The sequence below is a fragment of the Plodia interpunctella genome, chromosome 11 (genome assembly GCF_027563975.2).
Source record: "Plodia interpunctella isolate USDA-ARS_2022_Savannah chromosome 11, ilPloInte3.2, whole genome shotgun sequence".
Classification (NCBI taxonomy): Eukaryota; Metazoa; Arthropoda; class Insecta; order Lepidoptera; family Pyralidae; genus Plodia; species Plodia interpunctella.
In genome coordinates this window covers 3,638,186-3,659,025 of record NC_071304.1, presented here as the reverse complement: position 1 = coordinate 3,659,025, position 20,840 = coordinate 3,638,186, and the positions used below count along the sequence as shown (strand labels likewise).

The window sequence follows — 20,840 nt, the reverse complement described above, 5'->3', positions numbered from 1 at the left end:
AATAGGTCACAACCTCCGAGTTAGGATTATTTTTCTGGCCACAATCACAATGTTTGGGTCTTATAAAAACAACCACTGGTGTAGATTTTTAAGTATATTTATAAAATAAAAAATTCTGAGCTATTGATTTTATAAAAAAAATACACTTTTTCTTAAATACAGATACAACACAATAAGTTGTAAGAAATTTAAAACTAATCAGTCTCTGTTGACGCGGCGCCACCAAGGAACGCCTGTCACGTCTTCTTCGCCAGACATATTTAATGTAGGCCTGAAAAAAAGTTAAACTACTTTGAAATTGTATCTAATTACCTATATCGCAAAATTAATATTTAAAACCTGGCATTGTAGCTATATACAATAGTGTAGTTACACTATGCGATATATATAATACTATATTTTTATATTAGCTGTTGCCTGCGGCTCCGCATGTATCAAAAAGTAGCCCATTAAACACAAAGAACTCTAACCTGTATACTTGACTATGAGGTAATGTGGATGTCAGTAAAGGGCAAGCTGTGGCTGGTGGTTCCTGAAATTTAAAAGAAAATAATAATGGTAATAATATGTATATTGATGAGGAGTAGTGACAACCAAGCAATCACACTATTCTAAGATATATTCTACCTGTATACCAAGTTACCTGTAATTAAAATCTAAATATAGCCCTTTTTTTAATTTTATTAATGGCAGTCCTATTTCACTTCCGTTTTACATACATTATATAAAACATATTAAAAAAAGGTTGAAAAAATAATATACATACGAATTATACCTGGATAGCCTGCATGGGTATATGCATGTTGTTCCGGAGCTTTCTCTGACGGATCTCGCGGCGTACGCAGCATTGGACGCCGAGTAGCACGGCGCACACGCACGAGGATAGACACCCTGAAAATTATATGTTATTGTACATTATATTTGTACTAATATCAAAATTGGGTAATTGAGGGAGAGAATATTAGAATTTGTATGTGAATGTATTAAAAGCACTTTTAGAAAATAAAATAAAAAATAGCATCTGATCATTCAATACCATTGCAGAAAAGTGGGTCTATACTTGTTGTGTGGTGCATGATAAAAAATATATGTTAAATGTGTATAAAATAAATATGTACTGATAAATAGATTAGCCCCAAAATAAGTTTCATGACTTGTCATAAAAAAAAATCACACTCACCAATATACACTAATACCCCGAGATCCCCATTGCGATTTGTGCGTCTCAGAACTATACCAGCAATACAAAGTGATATGCCAGTTAATATACCTACTACAAATATAACCTGAAAAAAAGAAACAATATCATAATATCTTCAAATTATTAAATTTTATAAATTGTCAAGAAAATTTTTAATCCTTATTTTTCTTAATATGCAACCGCATTTAGATGATGTCTATCTTGATAGGTTGTGAAAACGTGAGAGACCCATTAACAGTAAACTATGAGCAGGCTATCGTGAATAGTGTGGCCATGCATAACATAAAAAATATAGTTATAATGCATTTATAAAAGAAAAAGTATACATTCATAGCTGTTATTTATATCAGAACTAGTTCTTGCCACTGGCTTCGCCCGCGTGTGCTCCTATTATTCTTCTGGAATGATGTACCCTATGTACTACATTTATGCAAAAGTTCAAGAAGAAAGTAAAGCATTAGTTAAGTAAGTAAAGCATGAAGAGCTAACAAATTAACATTCTCATTTATAATATATTAAGGATAAGAAAGTAAGGATTAGGATTAACTTGTGATAAATACCTGTAAAATATAATAACACACATATTCAAATCCAGGGCAGTGTCCACCACAAGCCCCAATTATTGGCACCTCAGGGCTCACAGAGGATGGTATAGGAGATCGGCTGGCCGCTTGTGTGTGGAGGTCAACATCACAAATAGGCAGAGAGAATGCAGAAGCGCATGGTGGAAAAGTGTATGTCTCCGGCACAGCCATGGGACTATTGTCAACTTTTTTGTAATTACGCCATGTACCTCCTCCATAAGGATACTGGTATACAGGTGATGGTGGGCCATATTCTCTCATAGTAGTTCCATTGTAGCACTGTGGCATCTGCAAATGTGAATAGTTAATACAATAGCTAAAGTATCAGTATTGTTATCTCCTCACTACAGATAGTATCAATTTATTTATTCATGAAATTAAGTTCATAATAATAGTTAGGTATTAACCAGCATCACAATGGTGAGAAGCTTTGGTTGGAGCAGCATGGTTTTAGTTGTCCAAGTAAAATGGTTCTTAAGAGCTAACTGTATAATGTAAAGGAACACTAATTAGGAATTTAAGATTGAAAGCAGTAATACCCAAACTAGATAAATCTACCGTTCGGGAAATATAATGTTAAATTAAAAAAGAAATATGATTAAGAAAATAATATAAAATGCTCTCAGCGCCTGAAAATCCATGATAATGATATGTGTGTGTATATTAGTTCTTCAATCTTTACAAACTATCATTGGGTATTTATTCATTTTAATCTATTATCAGGTAGAAATTCTGAAATCTGATCCTAGATAAGTATATTTATGAACATTATATATCCCATAACACAAGTTTCGAACTAACTTGGGGCTAACTCAATCTGTGTGATTTGTCCATATATATTTATTATATATACATACATAAGTTTACACAACATAATGAATAATTTTAAATAGAAATTGAATTGTTTGATAATAATTCGTAATTTGTTTTTTACTGTCCTTAAGTGTTGTGATTTTTTATTATTATTTATTATACCAATAAAATATATCTTACTTGGTAAGCATTGTCCGATGTAGAGCTGTCTGTTCCTGTGACTTGGTACACTGGAGCGTTGATGTCCTCAGCCCACGGAAACTTCATCCTTTGATGAGCAGCATTAGAAAGTTGCTGTTCGCTTCGTGGTACTACTGTGGTTTGATAGGGATGGACACTGCGCGGTGATAATTGTTGCTTGAACATGGTTATTTCTCAATACTCAGTCATGTGTTACCTAAAAATAACATGCACAATGAAACCTTATAATTTTATAGTGAGTACCCACTATTTTATAAATTGCTGTTTATTCTTACCTCATCATGAAATATTTTACACACTAGCATAAATAATTTACATATCTAATTATTTTATGTAAATAAAAACAGTGTACTTATACGAAATCTACCTCCAAAAATATCAAATCATAAAAATAACCAAACCATCACACCAACAACTGGAAGCCGCCATATTTGTTTAAGTAGTTAAGATTTATTTGATTGACAATGACAAGACAAGGTTGACAACATGTGTTGCTAGATCTTTGATCCTTGGAATTAGTAGGTACAGAGTACCTGCTAATTCCATGCTTTGATGTACCAACCATAACATTATTATGTTCTTGTAATTTTCTGCTTTGGAATCTTTCTAAGAATTCCCGGTAATATTCTCCCTTACAGTATTAGAATTAAAGTTGACTTAGACTTAAGTCCAACTCATAAAAAAGTCTTTAAACTTTAAGTATGTTTCGTCCAGATTTCTATGAATGGCAAATATTATAAAGTGCTTAGCTGTGGTGCATAGTGACAAAACTATGGAATTAGTAGGTACTACGTAGTACTTACCTAATTACATAGCTTCAACTTTTTAAAGAAAAAAATATCCGTGATTCAATATAGATACTTAGCTACTTATTCGCGCGGGGCCCTTTAGGCAACAGATATAAAAACATTGTGGCATAGGCCATGGGTAATATGCATTGTATTGAAAAAAATAATGTTGAGAACGCTTCCGATGTCGTCTCTAGCTGTACGTTTCTACATAGGCAGGAAGTGAACAGCCGGATTTCCCGGCTTAGCTAGTGTACCCTAAGGTCTACCCGTGACGCAAGACAAGAATGAATGAAATGAATGATTGATATTTTATTCGAATTTTTTAGGCCATTGGCAGCATTGCTGTGCTGTCATTTTGTTTGCATTTTTCTTCAATCAGTTTCTGCTCAGCTCAGCTTGATTGAATAATTCAATCAATTATTCCAGAGTACATTTTTGTAGGTATATTGAATTGAAAGCAAGTCTTTGGCGAAAGCCAAAAGTACCTACCTACATAGATGTTTTTCTATTTTCATCCAGTTTGTTTTGTTTGGACAAAAATACAGAGAGAGGATATGAATTAATGACAAAATAAACAGAGGAGAGGACTTTGTGAATATTGTGAGGAAGTGTCGGTATACAGTATCAGTGTTTTCCTCCCTTACAAAACATACATGGTAAGCTAAAAAAAGTGTACACTCTTAATGTGTACACTAAATGACAAATCATGATTGAAAAGGGGACAAGGGTACCGTCTGCAGTAAATGTAAATAACACCATGTCAGACGAAGGTGAAAAATTGGCACCGTTGGCCAACAACTTCTGTAGAGATTATGTTCGTGGTTGTTGCAGTCGCGATAATTGCAGATTTATACACGAAATCCCACCTAAACCATGTTTAAAAGAGTTGTTCCGTTTTTGTCACGATTTTCAGAACAAAGGTTGCTTCAGGAATAATTGTAAATTTATGCACAGCACCGTAGAGGATGAGGAAAAATTTTATTCAACGGGGATCTTCCCTCGCGAAATTCGAAGTACGCCTGTATGTACAGGTTATCTCAGAGGTTTATGTTCTAATCAAGACTGCCATCTTACACACCCACCCAATGTAGTTGGAAATGAAGGGCTGCCTGTGCATGTGGCACTACCTCCACCAAACTTCAACCGGCCACCACCATCATTTAGAGATGAAGACTCTCCTCCAGAAGCTAAATTTAGAAGGTACACTTTTGAAGAAAATTTTGATCCACAAGTGTTGAATACATCTAATATTTGTGCAAATTGTGAAAATTTAGATCATAAGGTAAAACTACTACATGACAATATTAGTGTTCTGTTGAAGAAAGTTGCAGATTTGACTGAAAAGAATGTACAATTAACATCCATGAATGAGTTTTTGTTGGAACAGACAGCATCTGTACGTAGTGAGCCCTCAACTTGTGTAATTACTTCCCGACATGGTACTTCTGCACCAGTTTCATTAGCCACAGTCAGTGTAACTCCAGTTGTCAGTTTGGCTGGAGCACTGCCAGCTCTGGTCCCTGCCGCTGCTACACCTAACTTAGCTCTAGCACCAGCAGCATCTCGGGCACAGCTTTTGACTCCTGCCCCACAGTTGCTCACAGTGAGCACTACACAACAACTTGTTGGAAATTCAGGTGCTCTCATAGTTACTAGTGCAGGTGCACAACAATTGATGCAAGTCAGTGATTCTGGAACATTAATGGGTGGAGGTCAGACAGTTGTGGCAGTTCCAGCTCAGTTGACTCTGGCACCACCAACTCAGCAATTGATGAGTAATGCTTCTCAGACAGCAGTTCAACAGTTAGTGCAACAGTCAGCGTTGCAGCCTCAAGTGGTGTCTCAACACCAGGCATCTCAGTACGCAGCTCAACAGTCAGTGCAGCACCTGGCGGCGGCGCAGCAGTCCGCGCAGCACTTGGCGGCGCAACAGTCGGCTCAACATTTAGCAGCTCAGCAGTCCGCCCAGCATTTAGCAGCTCAGCAATCTGCTCAGCAACACTTGGCTGCCCAGCAATCAGCACAGTTGGCCGCCCAACAATCAGCTCAACATTTAGCAGCCCAACAGTCGGCGCAACATTTAGCGGCGCAACAGTCTGCGCAGCATCTGGCGGCGCAGCAGTCGGCTCAGCACTTGGCAGCTGCACAGCAATCAGCCCAACAACTGGCAGCTGCTGCCCAGCAGTCGGCGCAACAGATGGTCGCTCAGCAGTCAGCCCAACAATTGGCAGCTCAACAATCTGCCCAGCAGCAACTGGTCCCATCAGCACAGCATCTAGTGCACCAGACCTCCACCCAACAGATTACAATCTCAAGCACTAGTCAACCTATGGCACTACCAAATTCACAAGCTCAACCAATAACATTCCCAATAATTTCTCAAAGCATTCTTCCTCATTGAAACAAGAAACAATGATTGTTAGTGTTTGTATTTATTTTCAGGGTTTACCTTTTCTTTTACCTTTTAAGCAAATGTTACTTAGGTTTGCTTACTGATACTAGCAAATTATTTTTTAGATTGATATCATTATGTGCCACATATTAACATTTATTGCCTTTGTTATGGCGCATCCACACATGCCGCCGGGTTTGCCGCCGGCTTACAGACCGCCTTGCGCGTGTCGGCGGCATGGCCGGGGGCCTGGCCGCCGGGTTTAGACCGCCGGGCATGTGTGGATGCGCCATTACAATGTTTAAAAAGAGTCAATCAATGTTATGCAATTATTGTGTGGGAAGACTTATATAGACTATTTAATATAAATTTTAAAGATTGGGCTCCTTGTTATGTAGTGTTGTGGACTGGCAACGATTTTTTGCGTCATGACATGTTAATTGTAATAATATTATTAATTACTCAATTCATGCAGATAAGCGAAACTGTTCGTGAGCAAAATATGTTTGTGGTCACTTGTCTGTTATATAAACTGCTATATCAGTTGTGAGTCCGCAAACATGTTAAGGAATGTCAGTATTTTTGTGTACCTACAATTGACCTCAAGTCAATATAGTTATTGTATACTTCATTTAATTGACATTAATATTCAGTCAGTGATCAAATAATTTTATATTTTGCTATGCATTAATGCAAAAAAATGCATTTATATTTATGTGAATTAATTATAACATAAATATGTAGTTAAAATTTTCATGATACTACTATTTCTAAAGATGTGCGAGACTAATTTATCCTGGTTACAATTACACAGTGAAATGGTATTTACCTGTGGTATTTAGTTATGTAAGTATTATTAATGCTTTGTTCATCTCAATGCATGATATTAATATACATCTCTGTACCCAATGCAGAGATGAAATTATATTGATATTCATGCATATAAGTTATTTTTAATATTAAATGGAATGTTCGGAAACACTGATATACTAATCTCTTATTTTCAAATTAAAGTATCAACCAGAAGTTGTACTGGACACCAGGTTGTTAATTTTACAATTATTCTTTTTGTACTTTATAAGCCTACTGTGAACACCTAATATAAAATCGCCGGTTTTATCAAAGGCGATAGCTGTTACTTTTTCAGGAGTATTTGGCACTAATTTTAATGTCTGCATAATTTATGTGAATGTAAATCAAATTTTAGCTTGCAACAAATACTCTCTCATCGTTAAAAGATATCTGAGCCATGCCATTGTATAAAATATTTCCTACACAAGTGGGTTCTCTGATTTTAACTTTTAGTATGCACAATCTATCTATCATCCTTGATGTAATAGAAATTGTTTTTATCATCGATGGTCATTCCATTCAGGGCATCGAGGGCGTCGTAGCGCACTTTGTTCCACCGTCTAGAAGATAAAATTCTTCGACCCCGTCGTTATTTTCAATTATGTACTTTTTGCCATCCTTGTCCATAAAAATCATGGTCAATTTGATGTCAACAGTTGTAAGGGGATTTGCTGTATGGCTTTTGTAATCATAGATGTAAATCCCATTTGTTGTTCCAAAGTATATCTTCGTGTTTTTCTTGTCCACAGCGATAGAATAGCTGAGGCCTTCTGGTAAACCTGAGAAAAATTTGTATATGAAGTCTATTCATCATCTCTTTCTGCCCACTGCCAAGCATAAAACTCTCTTCTTCTACGCCAACCTCAATCCTGTGGTAATCTAACGCACGTACAACTTGTGACTAGTAATGTCATCTTCTTTCCACTATTCTAGGCAACGAAGTGATCATTACTCTTGTCTTAGGCTACCATAATTTATTAAATATTCAAATGCAATGTACAATAAGATTAAAATGATAAACTATCTAAACTATGTACGCAAATATTAAATGAGTATTTTTTGAGCAACACTGGTCTTGAATTTTATCACATGGATATTGAAATAAGATCCGTCTTCATGTCGTCCACACTCCACATCCATACACGTCGTAGTGGGCATCCGTGGGGTACGCGTCCCCAACATGGTAAGTATCCGTGGCGTTGTAGTGATAGTTGTTAATTTTTAATTCCGACTTACAAACATCCCGGGGGAGATCGAACGCAAGATTCGCTCTCAGAAACAATAAAATAACCAATAATTTCATGTCTAATCCCAACAACAGACTAGTGGAAATGTAGACAAAATGACGCCTTATTTATAAACAAGTTTATCTATAATTTTTTTCACAATAGCTTTCATTGATGAAAGGGCATATAACTGACAATAAAAATGCATTGACTTGTGATAAATTATATTAATAAAAATAAAAAGTATTGTTATCGTTACAGAAATAAATTGCTGTGCAGAACTACAAATTTTTAAACAATGAATATTTTTAAATGCATTTGGCAATTGCACATTTATTATTCTAATCGGATACAATGTACCTAATGTAAAATTCATAGGTGTTATTTAAACGGTCAGCTATTGTATTTTGATTAAAAAAAAATTGATTCGCTAAAATAGCTAATTGGTCAGCAAAAGTTTCAAAATTGGTTCGCAATTTATATCATTCTGAAAAGCTGAATATTTTTATTGCTAATCATTGGTAATACTAATTGATCTCCAAATATATCTAGGTAAATTGGTCTGCATTTTACATCTTTCTGAACAGCAAAATAATTATTTGGTTAGCAGAGTTCAGCAGCAGTTCCGTTGGGGTCTGTTGGCTCTATATAAGGGTCCACCGTGTGTTTTAAAAATGAAACATTTTCTTAGAACATATTCATACATATTATATCACTGAAAATCAGCGTCATGGCTCTTCGTCATGGCACAAGTTGAGTGGTAGGTACCCTTTTGTTTGCTTTTGTAGCATATTTAATGTACCTTTGTAATATATATATTTTTTTCATTTTCTGTGATGTATATTAGTTAGTATCCTATGAATAAATTTATTTCTATTTCATTTTAAAAGAAATAAAGGGCACCCTGCTGTTAGCCATAGGACAGGATAGAGGAGTTCCCCTATTGCGATCCGATCCTGGCCACCCATAAATTGACCAAACGAAACCCAAGGCGCAAAAGAATTGCTGATGCTGATTAAATTTGGCTGTCCAAATAATTATTTTGCTGACCTGCTTATAATTAAATTGCCGACCACTGTCAAGAAATTTTGATTTGCTGGCCAAATGATTAATTGTCTTTTTTTGCTTCCCAAATTCTAAACTGGCATTCCAAATAATTAATTCCCAAAATGAATTAGCCGACCGAACTTACTTCTTCAATACATACATAAAGGTATATATAATAAAATAATACTGGAAATTCTGCTATACATATATTAATGAGAGGCAAAAAGCCTTTAATTTGAAGCATACCATTCTATTTTGGATATAGATTAGTCATGTTCATATGCCTCCTTTCTATCACCAGTGCTTTTACACAACAGAAACGGCAGTGTGTCTATACGCTAAAAACTGCGCATGCGTTAAAATTGTAGTACGATAAGGCAGTGTATTGTTTCCAGTAGCTAAAGCAATTTGACCTCAATATTTTCTTTAGGCGGAACTCATGATAACTGTACTTTTCGTTACTACAAGGAATTAATACAAATACTAGAAATACACAGTATCAGCCAAGATCGTGGCGAATCGAATTACATTACTTGTGTTGAATGTAAAATTTGTATCTACACGCTAGGAAGAAATCTGTATGTGCTTGAAATTCGCCACAGACTAGGCCGATAGTGTCTAGTATAACTAGAATATTTTCACTTTCACAATTTATAGTACCCAAATATATATTTCGTTTAGATAATTATTCCGGTGTAGCCTCTTCTTCATTTTCGTCGTTATTATATAATATCATGTCTTTTTCGGAGCTATTCATTTGACACTGTAAATACGAAGGTAATCTACCTTGTCTTTCGCCTTTGATTTTGTGTACCTTTGAACGGTGGCCCTGCAATATTTTCCTGAAAACAAAGATCTTTATGACGCTATATATAAGCTGATGGAATTTAAGTGCAGATAAACGTACAATATTTGCTTTCACAATAGGCAAGCATTGGATTATTAAAATAAAACTACTGTACCTTGTTGGTTTAGTCTGCTTAATGAAACTAGAGCCCAAATATGGAACATTTTATGGACTTAACCATTCCACCACCAGTCCTTCAAACTTACTTGATAGATTTACCATGTAGATATTCTTGAAGTCTTATAGCTTACAAACTTATATTTACTAGTTTCTAATCATGTATTGTTTGATTCTCTCATTTTGGCGTGTTTCTCATTGCATTCATGGCTATGGCGCATCCTGGAAAAACTATTGTTTCTGCTGCTTACTGCCAAGGCTATGTGTCCCACAGTCGCCTTGTACGACATCCACGGGAGAACTTGGAGTGGTCTATGGCAGAACCACACAGGCAGTCACAATACATTGTTTGATTCAATAAGTAAACAATCACCTGGTATTGAATTTCTTAAAGCAAACGTCACACTCCACCACGTTTTGCCGCAGGTGGACGTCTCTCACGTGTCTGTTCATGTCGTGTTGGTAAGAGAACGCTTTGTCGCAGAATGAACACTGAAAATGTCCGTTTTAATCATTACATAATATAAAACAAAGTCTGATTTTGATGCGGATTTTATATAGAAATAATATGGTCATTGTGGAAAAAAAACCAACCACACTAATAGGCGGAACTTAAGACTCAGCTTGGAATAAATTATTTTGGTAATTGGAAAAACCATGCTAAATACCTTGTAAGGCCTATTGTTGCTATGAACATGACGCATATGTTTGGATAAATTACTTGAAGTTGTTGTTGATTTTGGGCACTGTGTACATTTGAATGGTTTGTCAGCCAAATGCGATCGCTTGTGAACTTTTAGCAGATCCAAGGTACGACCTTGGTATGGACAGATGTCACATTTGAATGGAAATACATTGTTGTGGATAGACCTGAAACAACCAAATACCGTTTTAAAGCATAATATTTTTTGTTTATTCAGTTTCTTCATTCATTTGTGTAGAAGCAAAGTATTAAAAGTATTTTTATCTTACATAATACTGCATCTATATAATATTTTTGTTATAACATATTTATTAGTTAGACCAATGGAATTCTATGCCAGCAGTAGATTTTTATAGTTTGCATGCACATTTGTGTATATGCCATATCTTGCTTCTTATGCTAGCAATATATTAAATAAAAACATACTTATGTTGCAACAGCTGAGCATTTGAAAATGCAATTTTACCACAGATATCACAGAGATAATTCTTCTTGTACATCTTGCTCCCTCGAGGCAAGACATCTGGTCTCCGAGTTCTTATTTTGTTGCCACTGCATTTTGTCAGATGGACGTTATAGGATACCTGAAAAATTATTTGTCAATGTTTAATAATAATACAGCAACAACCAAATAATGAATTTAATTTAGGGCAATATTAGAATAAAACAAACAGGCAGCCTGCCTCAACAAACAATATACAAATCAACTTACCATATCACCAAAACCTTTATTGCAATGCATGCATAGTTGCGTATTGTCGTCAGAGTATGTCGGAGAGGGGGCTACATAATATGGGTCTCCTGTTTCTATAATCTCATCAATTTTTTGTTCATTATTACATTTCTCTGGAAAGAAATTAAAATAAAGTTTTTTAATTTTTCATTTTATAAGTGAGCTTAGCCATATCCAATAAACCTAATTAAGTATATCAGTAGGTCTTGGTATTTTTTAATTGAAGGTGGACCACAAACCCAATTCTAGGGAACTATTATACCAGTGGGACATCATTGGTGGGATCATGAGTCAAAAATCCACTTATTAGTGTACATATATATTCATTGTATAAGCTAGAGTCAAAACCAGTTTCAATAATATAAATATAAATTCTTCAGAAACAATAATAATAGAAAGTTTATTTCTTCTCTACTAAAAAGGTGAGTCTTATATCAAATAGTTGTGACCATATATCATAAATGCAGGCTTACAACAAAAAGTCCGCCAATGTACTTGTCTCTTTTTCTTTGTTGCTTTTATGTTGCAAAACTAGTGTCATTTAGGTAAGTACAAAATGTCAGGAACCATTTGTCTAAATAATAGTGAAAATTGCATCAAAATCTATTGTGTGGTTTAAGTGAAAAAAGTCTAGTCAAGAGGCTTTGTTTTATACTATATTGTGAAATGTTTACCTTTTTTAATAGACAGCTCCAGCAATAGTTCATGCGTTTTCTGGCACATTTTTCGGAATGTGATGCAGCCATTAAGCAGATCCAGACATTTCTGGCACATGAATTTTGAAAAACTATCAGACATGGATATCTGTAAATTAATAAAAATAATTTCAACTATGATTGGCATAGCATACCATAATTATAACCATTACATGTAATTACAATAAACATATATTGCAAAAATTTTAGTTAATTTAGTTTCAGTTTAACAATAATGTGTGATTTGTCCTAATATATTTATTTATTTTAATATGCTCTTATAGGTGGAGTACTCAACATATATTCTCTGTTAAGTTGATACAAAAAATTTCAAAAATTTTTTCATTGTTAAAAAAGTTAAAGCAAACTTTCAAGCTAAAGTATATTTTGTCTCATCTTGTCAATGTCATTCTGTCAAAATGCAAATTGTAAAGGTCTCATGATTTTTATTTAATGATGTTGATAATACAAATGTTAATAATTACTAATGTACTGTACATTGAATTGAAGTGCCACATACATAATATTATTTTTTTTAATTATACAAATACAAACTATAGATAGTTACCTATAAAGGCAAGATTTAAGATACTTACCATCACCCCTGTAATGTTATTAATTTCTTCTGGTATATCTGGCTGAGTCATATTATTGAATATAGGTATATCCCCTTTTTCCTCATTACACACTCTACATAGAACAACTTTTATTTCCTTTGCAGCAGTTCTGAAATAAATAAATTAAAATGGCCTCTAACATAAACTTTGAGATAGATATACTTACATTTTATTATATAATAATATCATTGTCATAAAAGACTAATAAATAAAATAATCATACAAATTTATATAATTGCACCTCAGCACTATACAACTCCGCCACCTATATTAATTTTCTTTACTAAAATTTTTATTTTATTTTACTCTTTACTTAAGTAGATTTTTTGTTCTGTAACAAGCTGAAAATCAGTATTATGGCTAAGAAGCTCTGACGCTGATTTTCTGATTTAAGAAGTCATAGCATATAGCTGAGCTGGGATCTATTTCGGCACGATGTCATTAGTCAGAAAATCTGCTAATTTTAGCTGAATAAAGTTTTTCTTTACGTAAACGACCATTGCCTATAAGCATATTTACATTTAAAATATCCAGTAACATTTTATTAAATACTTATGTTACACGATATATACAAGTGATATTATTTTTTGTAGATGATTTATAAGTCACATTTACATCTACTAAAGTGGATAAAAAATAATCTTACGATTTCGCAAGCTTGCTTTTCTTCTTTTTATGTGTTTGTTGTTGTATTGCATTTGCATACAGCATAGATTTTAATAATAAAAGAGATGTCATATTTCAGTTCTTTGTTGCCAAAGCCTAAATAATATATTATTAATAATTTTGTATTTCCCTGATTATTTCAAATAAAATACTGTTCCAAAAAATATTTTGTTTTGACGCTAACAAAAACTAAAATCTATATATAATAGTAGAAAGTCATTGTCAAGATGACAATCTATTTTTTTCTACGAATCCATGAATACATAGTCCTGCCTGATCCACAGGGGAGCAAAGCCGCAGCTTTGTATCGTTCGTTGTCTTATGATAATCCGAATACGATCCGAATACTGTATAATGTTAGGTACAGTCACCAGCACATCAACCTACCCAAATTCATTGAAACTCGCCGCTATTACCGCGCTATAGAGGTTCATGCAGGGCAACTTGATATGATGTTGACTACCTATCTGATACAATTTTATCCTGTTTTGAGTAGCTTGCAAAACGTATGTTCCGTCAGTTCTGTCAATGTCATTTGTCCATGACATTAGTTTTTGTTTGGTTTGTTTTTTGCTTTTTGAGCTTGATTGAGTAATTTTATGAATTTATTCAACATGCTAGTATATATCTAATTTGTGATTTGATGTTATAATTTCTATATTTGAGTACAAAGCTTTTTATGTATTTGGGTATTGTGTTCATAGTTTAAAATAGGGGTGAATACTGAACACAAATTAGTTTTATCAAGATGGCAGTATTTTTGACTAGGAATATGCTTAGTAAAATGAACAAAATAAAATATGAATCTCAACCAACAAGTGATGATACCAATAGTTCCCATTGGCAGAAACTTTTTATGGAAAGGTATACATACGTTTTTACACTAATATTATAATAAGTTCTTAAAATCCCACAATAAAGGTAAGCCCATGGCCATTCTGGACTAAATTTAACATCAACAGTTGTAAAAAATAGTAGTTTAGAAGTTAAGAGGAAGAAACTGAGAAAACACTCCAGTGAGCGAGTTTTAAAAATTCATGTCAAATTGTAGATAAAAAATAATTATAAAAAAACATATGTAACTAGCAAGCTATACCTGTGGTCTTACCACATTCAATTATTTCGTACACAAAAGTTACATTAGGTTAGGGTGTGACCCTATAGCTCCCTGTATTTGTATGTATAATTCAAATTATACTTACAGATACAGGGTTATAAGGCTTTCTTATTGCTCACCTACTCACACCACAGAATCTTTCATCCAAAAATGTCTCTAACTTCAGGTTTTATTTCAATATATATTTTTGTGTCGACTGACAACTGTCAAGTGTGAACTTTCTTACAGTTATTAAATATTGTGGTTAGTACCTAAAGAATAAGTTTTTTAGGTTTGATTTGGTACCCTACAGATATTTTGAGAACAATTATTTTCTTAGGAATATTATGTTCTTGGTATTTATATTACTACTTGCACTGGCAATAACATCTTGTATCACAATGTTTTGTTAAAATATCTATGTAGCCAAAAGGTCTATGACAGCCAACTGGGGACATTTTTTACACAGTTAAATGAAGATGATGTATTTATGATTTCTTTAGATTCTTCTCAGCACATTACTTGCAAAACAACAAAAAAAATCGAGAGATTGAGAGACCCGATTTTATTCCAATAATATAAACAAAGTACTTACTAAGTACTACACAATTGTTGTATCACACGCCACTGTAACTCCATACTACTCTACCCATGGTCCCTTGATTACATAAAAATAATTTAGAAAATTCTGTTGTAATTTGATTGTTGTGTAGCAGTATGCAATGTTGAAATTGTATTTAATTCTTTGCAGCAGTAAAAGTGGCCGGCTGACAGCAGATGCTATTTGTAGAGTTTGTGCAAAGGCTGGAAACACACCCCTTAGCCAGAAACTAGATGATTATGACATTATGAGTGCAATATGCAGCATAACCAATGTGACTGTAAGTTACTATATTGTATTATCTATATCTTATATTGTTATATATCTTACTGTTAAAATGTAAATAATGATATAAGAGCAGTGATTTGTAAAATTTTATATGACAGTAGATAAACAATCTCCTATGTTTATGATTTCAGATTGACATTGATGACTCACTTCCAAAGTTTATCTGTGTACAGTGTTTGGATACTTTGAAGACTGCCATAGCATTTAAGAAAACTTGTGAAGCTTCCGACAGGAAGTTTAAGAAAATATTAAATCCCATGGGTATTTTTTTTACAACTAATTAAAAAAGTTGAACTATTTCTACTCTAATCAATCAATTTATTTATTTGTAAAATTCAGGATTGGGTGAATATAGTTACTGCAGCAACTCTATTAACTCTATTACTGCAGCATAGATAAAGTAAAAAAATCCTTTTATGGCAAATGAAAATTAGAATTGAATTTAAACAGCACTAAGTTTTTTTACTGTATTTTATATACTATACATTTTATTGTTTCAGGTGACCCATCATTCCATTCATATCCTTATTCTAAACACGACTTCCAATTAATATTGCATCAAATGAAACTAAAACGATTGAAGTATGAGGAAAAGCGTCAGAAAGAGCGCCTAAAAAAGGAGAGACTGCAGCAAAAGAGGGAGCCTAAAATAAAGCAGTTCAAATGCTCCCCTTGTGACATGGAATTTCAAAATAAGGTATTCAATCAATCAAATCATTTATATGTGAGAACACATACATCTAGCTAGTATAATATTACATAGCACTCTCGTTTTCTCATATTATAATAATAAATAATAATAATATATTATAATAAAATTTGTAAAAAATATATATAAACTGTCAATCTCTACTATTATTATAAAGAGGTAAGTGTTTGTGAGTTTGTATGTTTGAGGCGGGTAATCTTCGAAAGTACCAAACCAATTTCAAAAATTCTTTTACCATTAGAAAGGTACATTCACCAAGATTGTTATAGGCTATATCTTATCTCAAAATCTCCACGGGAGCGAAGCCCCGGGCAACATCTAGTATAAAATAATATTAATTAATTCAATAATATTAACAACATCAACTTCTTGACAACATAAACTTGATGAAATTTGATAAATTGATTAAGAATCAAGACAATGCATGAACCATAGTCATTATTAGTCAATAGGCGACGTGACGGGCCAATACATAGTGTGAACAACGGTGGAGTAGTATAACACATCAAAACCAAACTTGTGACTCAAAAATCTATTCAGGACTCGTTGATGGAGCACCGTCGTGAGCGGCAGTGCATGCGGCGCGCGTGCGACATCTGCGGCCAGCTCGTGCTCAGCATCGCGCAGCACATGCGGCACATGCACAAGGAGAGTGTCCCGCACAAGTGTCCCACCTGTGGCAAGGAGTTCCCCATCATCGCTAGACTCAAAAACCACATGTACGTATAACAACACTAGTTGTTACCCGCAGCTCCGACCACGCTAGGGTTCTACCCACGTTAGGGAAAACAGCCCACTGTTTTACCCGAGGTAAAACAGCCCACGTTAGGCTGTTTTACCTCGGGTTTATAATTATATCAAATATCATTATCTATATCTATTCCTTTTAGATCGGCCTAGCGGTCTAGCCGTGTAACCGTGACAGACAGACTTTCAATAATAGGTTTCATCTGCGGCCTCGTATTAAATATCGCGCAGAACATACAATACAACGCTGCAAAATGCTGCATGGAAATTCTGTCCTATAATTATGCTCCACTTGAAACTTGCCTACCGCCATAGCCGTTATGAAATAAGATATGTTTATATATATGTGTGTTGGTGTCCAGGCTGGTGCACACAGACACGTTCAACTTCTTCTGCGACCTGTGCCCGTACAAGTGCAAGCACAAGTACTACCTGGTGATGCACATGCGCACGCATACGGGCGAGAAGCCCTACAAGTGCCCGCACTGCCCCGCCACCTTCGTCAACCCGTCCAACCTCAACAAGCACAAGCTCACACATCAGGAGAAACAGTTTAAGGTGATCATACTTTTTATTTTGTATTAACAAATTGATTAGTAGGTAAATTGCTGTGGGCCATCTTTTATGCAAAAAATGCTTGTCCGGATGCTTCGCTCTTTTTATCATTAAGTATTATGACGGTTGTGGTCCAGTGCTTTAGATGCCAGTCTGTGATCGAAATGTCTCATATTCGAATCTTATTCAGGCCACATAAGTTTGTATACCAATCCGACTAAACGTTAGTAGTTTTCATAGGCCATTCGTAGCACGTGCTTTTAGGAAATCATCGTCAGGAAACCGACTATTTAGTTCACTAGTGTATAGGCGAAAGGCGAAAGAAGCCTTGCCCCTAAATGGCGGTAGGTAAGTAAACGTCAAGTTCAGTATTCATTCAGTCAATCATTCAAGAAGAAGATGAAGCGGTAGCATACCTCATCACGCTTTGATCTTCTCTGTGAACCCAAAGTTCGAACCTGGGGCGTTTGGACCTAATCGTGTCACTACCACCAATAGTACTGGTAATTCTTTAGTCTATGATTGTCAGCTAGATTGTGAATCCACACACAATCAACAAGCCCTTAGGAAACAAGCGGTTGTTCACCATGCAACTTATTCCGCAGTGCATGCTGTGCGAGAAGGCGTTCCGCACCAACACGGCGCTGCGCGAGCACCAGGAGGCCACGCACATGAACATCAAACACAAGTGCGTCTACTGCGGCAGGGACTTCTGCTACAAGTATGTCCACAGCTTTTTTATTACAAGCATTATTTTCTTGTAATCTAAAGTCATAAGTCATAAGGTTGCATGCTCAAAAAATACTTGATGAGTTACTCGTAAAATTACGTGATTGTACGGGCTTCACATGCAACTTTCACGCAAAGCTTGAGAAGCAGTCTTACAAATAACCTCTATCACTTCTGTTATAACCTCTCGGAGCTCTACATATAGATACATACAGACTACATACAGTAAATAAAGTACAGATGGAATATAATAGGTAGATTACTATGCTCTGTCTATAATGATCAAGCCAGCAGAGCGAAATTCTTAAGGATCTTATAAGAACCGACAAAGCTGGGGGCCTACCATCAACTATTACACAATGATTTAAAATACAGGGCATTTCAGTTTAGGAACCTAAAATGAATCGCGTTATTTGGTACCACCAACTTATCTTAACAAAGTCGCATTTGAATCGTAAATAGTGAATGAAATCAATTTAAAAAATTAAAATTGTCTCTGAATCGTAAACCCCAGTGACAGTAGCCAAATGTAAGAAAGAGATAAGGCGATGTCGATATATTTTATCTCGTTTCAAGAGTTGCGTTCCGTTATCAAATTCTTACCATTTTGGGCAAACAATACGCATCTTTTTGTTACTTAAAATTAAAATGTATTAATAATATCTTGCTGTTACATGGCTATAGTAAATACAAAATAAAATATTTAAATTGAAATAAATGCAATATTATGCAGACTAAAAATTTGTCGGTCATAACACATCTAAACACAAAGTTCGGAACATAAAAACCGTACCACGAATGTTTCCGTGGCAAAATTAGGAACTATCAATAACAGATAAACTGCATCGTTGTTTTCAGCGACAGTAGTGCCACGTCTGTGGGACTTCTTTCGTGGAAACCTATCTGAAATAGTAACTTTATTGAATCGTATTTTGACAGCTAAGCGATCCAATTTACGTTCTCAATGCACATCATGGTACGGAATTGTATGCAAAATGAGTGAATGAAATCGAATTGGCGTATTGTTTTGGTGACTACCTATAATGGATCGTTATGTCAACTTGATGGTACGAATTAGCGATGCAGATCAGTTTAGGTCCTGAACTGGATCGCATTAAGAGATGATGGTAAGCCCCCTGCTCATTGGATCATTGAAAGTGGCCTTGTTGGTGGTTCCGTGGGGTTACCGTTACGCTCATTGGCTAACATTCCCAGGTCAGATTTACGCAAGCATGAGATAAAGAATCACAACCGTCTAAAGCGGGACTACATAGGCGGCGAGCCTACATACAAGCAAGTGGAGCGACTGCAGAAGCTGCAAGAATGTCCCGACGAGAGCGACAAGTGGCGGGGCCCGGCCGCAGTCACGCAGCCGATGCCGGTCGCGTGCGCCACATACATCGACCAGAACAAGGACTTCATACAGACCAGCCATCCGATGTACTTCACCGATGTCACTGGCATGATGCAGCAACAGCCGCAGATTGGTGAGTTTTCGTTACAAATGTTCAGACCGGTTAGTGCGGCTTTGCATTTCACTTCTCACCATCGAATCGATTCGAAGTGAGACGCAGCGAACCAATCACATTGCGCCATTGTGACGCAACGACAACCACACTGCAATGTGCACTGCAATCCGCACTTCGCCCACGCACCTATAAAGAATAGAAAAAGAATTTTAACGAGCTACATTTTTTTTGCCAGTGAATTTAAACAACCTGTTTTTCAACCTATCATGTTATATTTATATTTTTTGTTTCAGTTCAACAGCAGACCGTGCAGCTGACATTGTAAGTAAACTCTTTAAACTTTAGCCATTTTAAACATCCCAGAGAGAACTTTTATGGGAAATATTTTCTTTTTTTCTTTATCAGATGTCGTAAGAAATTTTCGTTTGTTGTAAACGGTTCGTTTATATTCCTTGTTACGTAATCATTTTTTTATGGAATCAATTTATTTTCATTATAAGAGTTAAATCTTAAGGTGCTCCCAGATGTTGTAAAATATTACTGTCCTAACATTGTTCAACACATGTGTGAGATTTATGTTTATTTATTTCATTTTTTATATATTTTTCAGACCAGAGTTGGAGCTGAAGAAGTACGATGTGAAAATTTACGATCAACAAGCGATTGGATATTTTTAAGATTTATAAAAAAATATGTCGGTATTGGAACTATATTGAGTTTTAGGATATTCCATATTTTTAAGTTATAATAATGACATATACAATATACATTATACAGTTTTATCAAAGTTTTATATCTATAATCATATGCTTTGTACAATAATTATATTTTACCGTAAGTTACATAAATTAAAGCTAATTCGTTTGATATAAATTTGTATCTTTTATCCTTTCTTTCAGTTATCTTTCGAATTAAGTTACGATGGATGGGCAGTACAAAGCTAACGAAGTTTACAATGTTGATACGGAGAATTAAATATTTCGAGATATTTATCTTTTGATGTTCCTCGTGTAATATATATATATATATATATATATATATATATATATACATATATATATATATATATACATATATATATATACAGACTTATTACAAGGAAGTGTTGTTTTTATAAACATAAACATATATATACGTGCAGCAATGTACGTCGAACCCGCA

General features: G+C 34.8%; 4 protein-coding genes and 1 pseudogene across 6 annotated transcripts; 2 read left to right on the top strand and 3 right to left on the bottom strand.

The window, feature by feature from the left end:
• Window positions 1–76: 76 nt before the first annotated feature.
• LOC128673598 (uncharacterized) lies at window positions 77–3,247 on the bottom strand. Of its 2 annotated transcripts, none has more exons than XM_053751552.2 (7): window positions 3,075–3,247; window positions 2,779–2,995; window positions 1,762–2,073; window positions 1,181–1,286; window positions 776–891; window positions 471–532; window positions 77–271 (listed from the first exon to the last, which is right to left on the bottom strand). In XM_053751552.2, exons 2-7 carry the CDS (start codon window positions 2,962–2,964, stop codon window positions 199–201), a joined length of 855 nt encoding a protein of 284 aa, XP_053607527.1. In that variant the 5' UTR covers window positions 2,965–2,995; window positions 3,075–3,247; the 3' UTR covers window positions 77–198. The 2 variants fall into 2 exon arrangements, 1 of the variants encoding a protein (XP_053607527.1); XR_008405096.2 differs by having other exon boundaries at window positions 204–271; window positions 767–891.
• A 667-nt stretch (window positions 3,248–3,914) lies between these two features.
• Window positions 3,915–7,901, top strand: LOC128673512 (probable basic-leucine zipper transcription factor P). 2 transcript variants are annotated; one of them, XM_053751406.2, is made up of 2 exons: window positions 3,915–4,246; window positions 4,504–7,901. In XM_053751406.2, the coding sequence occupies exons 1-2, from the start codon at window positions 4,244–4,246 to the stop codon at window positions 5,989–5,991; spliced, it is 1,491 nt and encodes a 496-aa protein (XP_053607381.1). In that variant the 5' UTR covers window positions 3,915–4,243; the 3' UTR covers window positions 5,992–7,901. The 2 variants fall into 2 exon arrangements, with proteins under 2 accessions (XP_053607381.1, XP_053607380.1); XM_053751405.2 differs by having other exon boundaries at window positions 3,915–6,828; window positions 7,584–7,901.
• Window positions 6,999–8,159, bottom strand: LOC128673515 (uncharacterized; annotated as a pseudogene).
• Window positions 8,160–8,267: 108 nt separating this feature from the next.
• On the bottom strand, window positions 8,268–13,691 carry LOC128673514 (zinc finger protein 540-like). Its single transcript, XM_053751409.2, has 8 exons — window positions 13,466–13,691; window positions 12,799–12,928; window positions 12,182–12,311; window positions 11,487–11,620; window positions 11,201–11,358; window positions 10,740–10,941; window positions 10,445–10,563; window positions 8,268–9,949 (listed from the first exon to the last, which is right to left on the bottom strand). Exons 1-8 carry the CDS (start codon window positions 13,555–13,557, stop codon window positions 9,793–9,795), a joined length of 1,122 nt encoding a protein of 373 aa, XP_053607384.1. The 5' UTR covers window positions 13,558–13,691; the 3' UTR covers window positions 8,268–9,792.
• Window positions 13,692–14,017: 326 nt separating this feature from the next.
• On the top strand, window positions 14,018–20,552 carry LOC128673513 (zinc finger protein 62-like). Its single transcript, XM_053751407.2, has 10 exons — window positions 14,018–14,349; window positions 15,333–15,462; window positions 15,602–15,731; window positions 15,971–16,167; window positions 16,720–16,898; window positions 17,289–17,484; window positions 18,087–18,202; window positions 19,426–19,697; window positions 19,973–20,000; window positions 20,290–20,552. Exons 1-10 carry the CDS (start codon window positions 14,234–14,236, stop codon window positions 20,354–20,356), a joined length of 1,431 nt encoding a protein of 476 aa, XP_053607382.1. The 5' UTR covers window positions 14,018–14,233; the 3' UTR covers window positions 20,357–20,552.
• Window positions 20,553–20,840: the final 288 nt, after the last annotated feature.

What these genes read in the sequence shown, in the direction of transcription:
- LOC128673514 (XM_053751409.2), bottom strand. Translation starts at nt 13,557, where the DNA reads ATGACATCTCTTTTATTATTAAAATCTATGCTGTATGCAAATGCAATA. An exon ending in ATAACATTACAGGGGTGATG is followed by an intron (nt 12,312 to 12,798) that starts GTAAGTATCTTA and finishes ATTAATTTACAG; the next exon opens with ATATCCATGTCTGATAGTTT. An exon ending in GCAACAATAGGCCTTACAAG is followed by an intron (nt 10,564 to 10,739) that starts GTATTTAGCATG and finishes GGACATTTTCAG; the next exon opens with TGTTCATTCTGCGACAAAGC.
- LOC128673512 (XM_053751405.2), top strand. Translation starts at nt 4,297, where the DNA reads ATGATTGAAAAGGGGACAAGGGTACCGTCTGCAGTAAATGTAAATAAC.
- LOC128673513 (XM_053751407.2), top strand. Translation starts at nt 14,234, where the DNA reads ATGGCAGTATTTTTGACTAGGAATATGCTTAGTAAAATGAACAAAATA. An exon ending in CAGAAACTTTTTATGGAAAG is followed by an intron (nt 14,350 to 15,332) that starts GTATACATACGT and finishes AATTCTTTGCAG; the next exon opens with CAGTAAAAGTGGCCGGCTGA. An exon ending in GCAGCAACAGCCGCAGATTG is followed by an intron (nt 19,698 to 19,972) that starts GTGAGTTTTCGT and finishes TTTTTGTTTCAG; the next exon opens with TTCAACAGCAGACCGTGCAG.
- LOC128673598 (XM_053751552.2), bottom strand. Translation starts at nt 2,964, where the DNA reads ATGTTCAAGCAACAATTATCACCGCGCAGTGTCCATCCCTATCAAACC. An exon ending in TGTGTTATTATATTTTACAG is followed by an intron (nt 1,287 to 1,761) that starts GTATTTATCACA and finishes TCTTTTTTTCAG; the next exon opens with GTTATATTTGTAGTAGGTAT. An exon ending in TACCCATGCAGGCTATCCAG is followed by an intron (nt 533 to 775) that starts GTATAATTCGTA and finishes TTTAAATTTCAG; the next exon opens with GAACCACCAGCCACAGCTTG.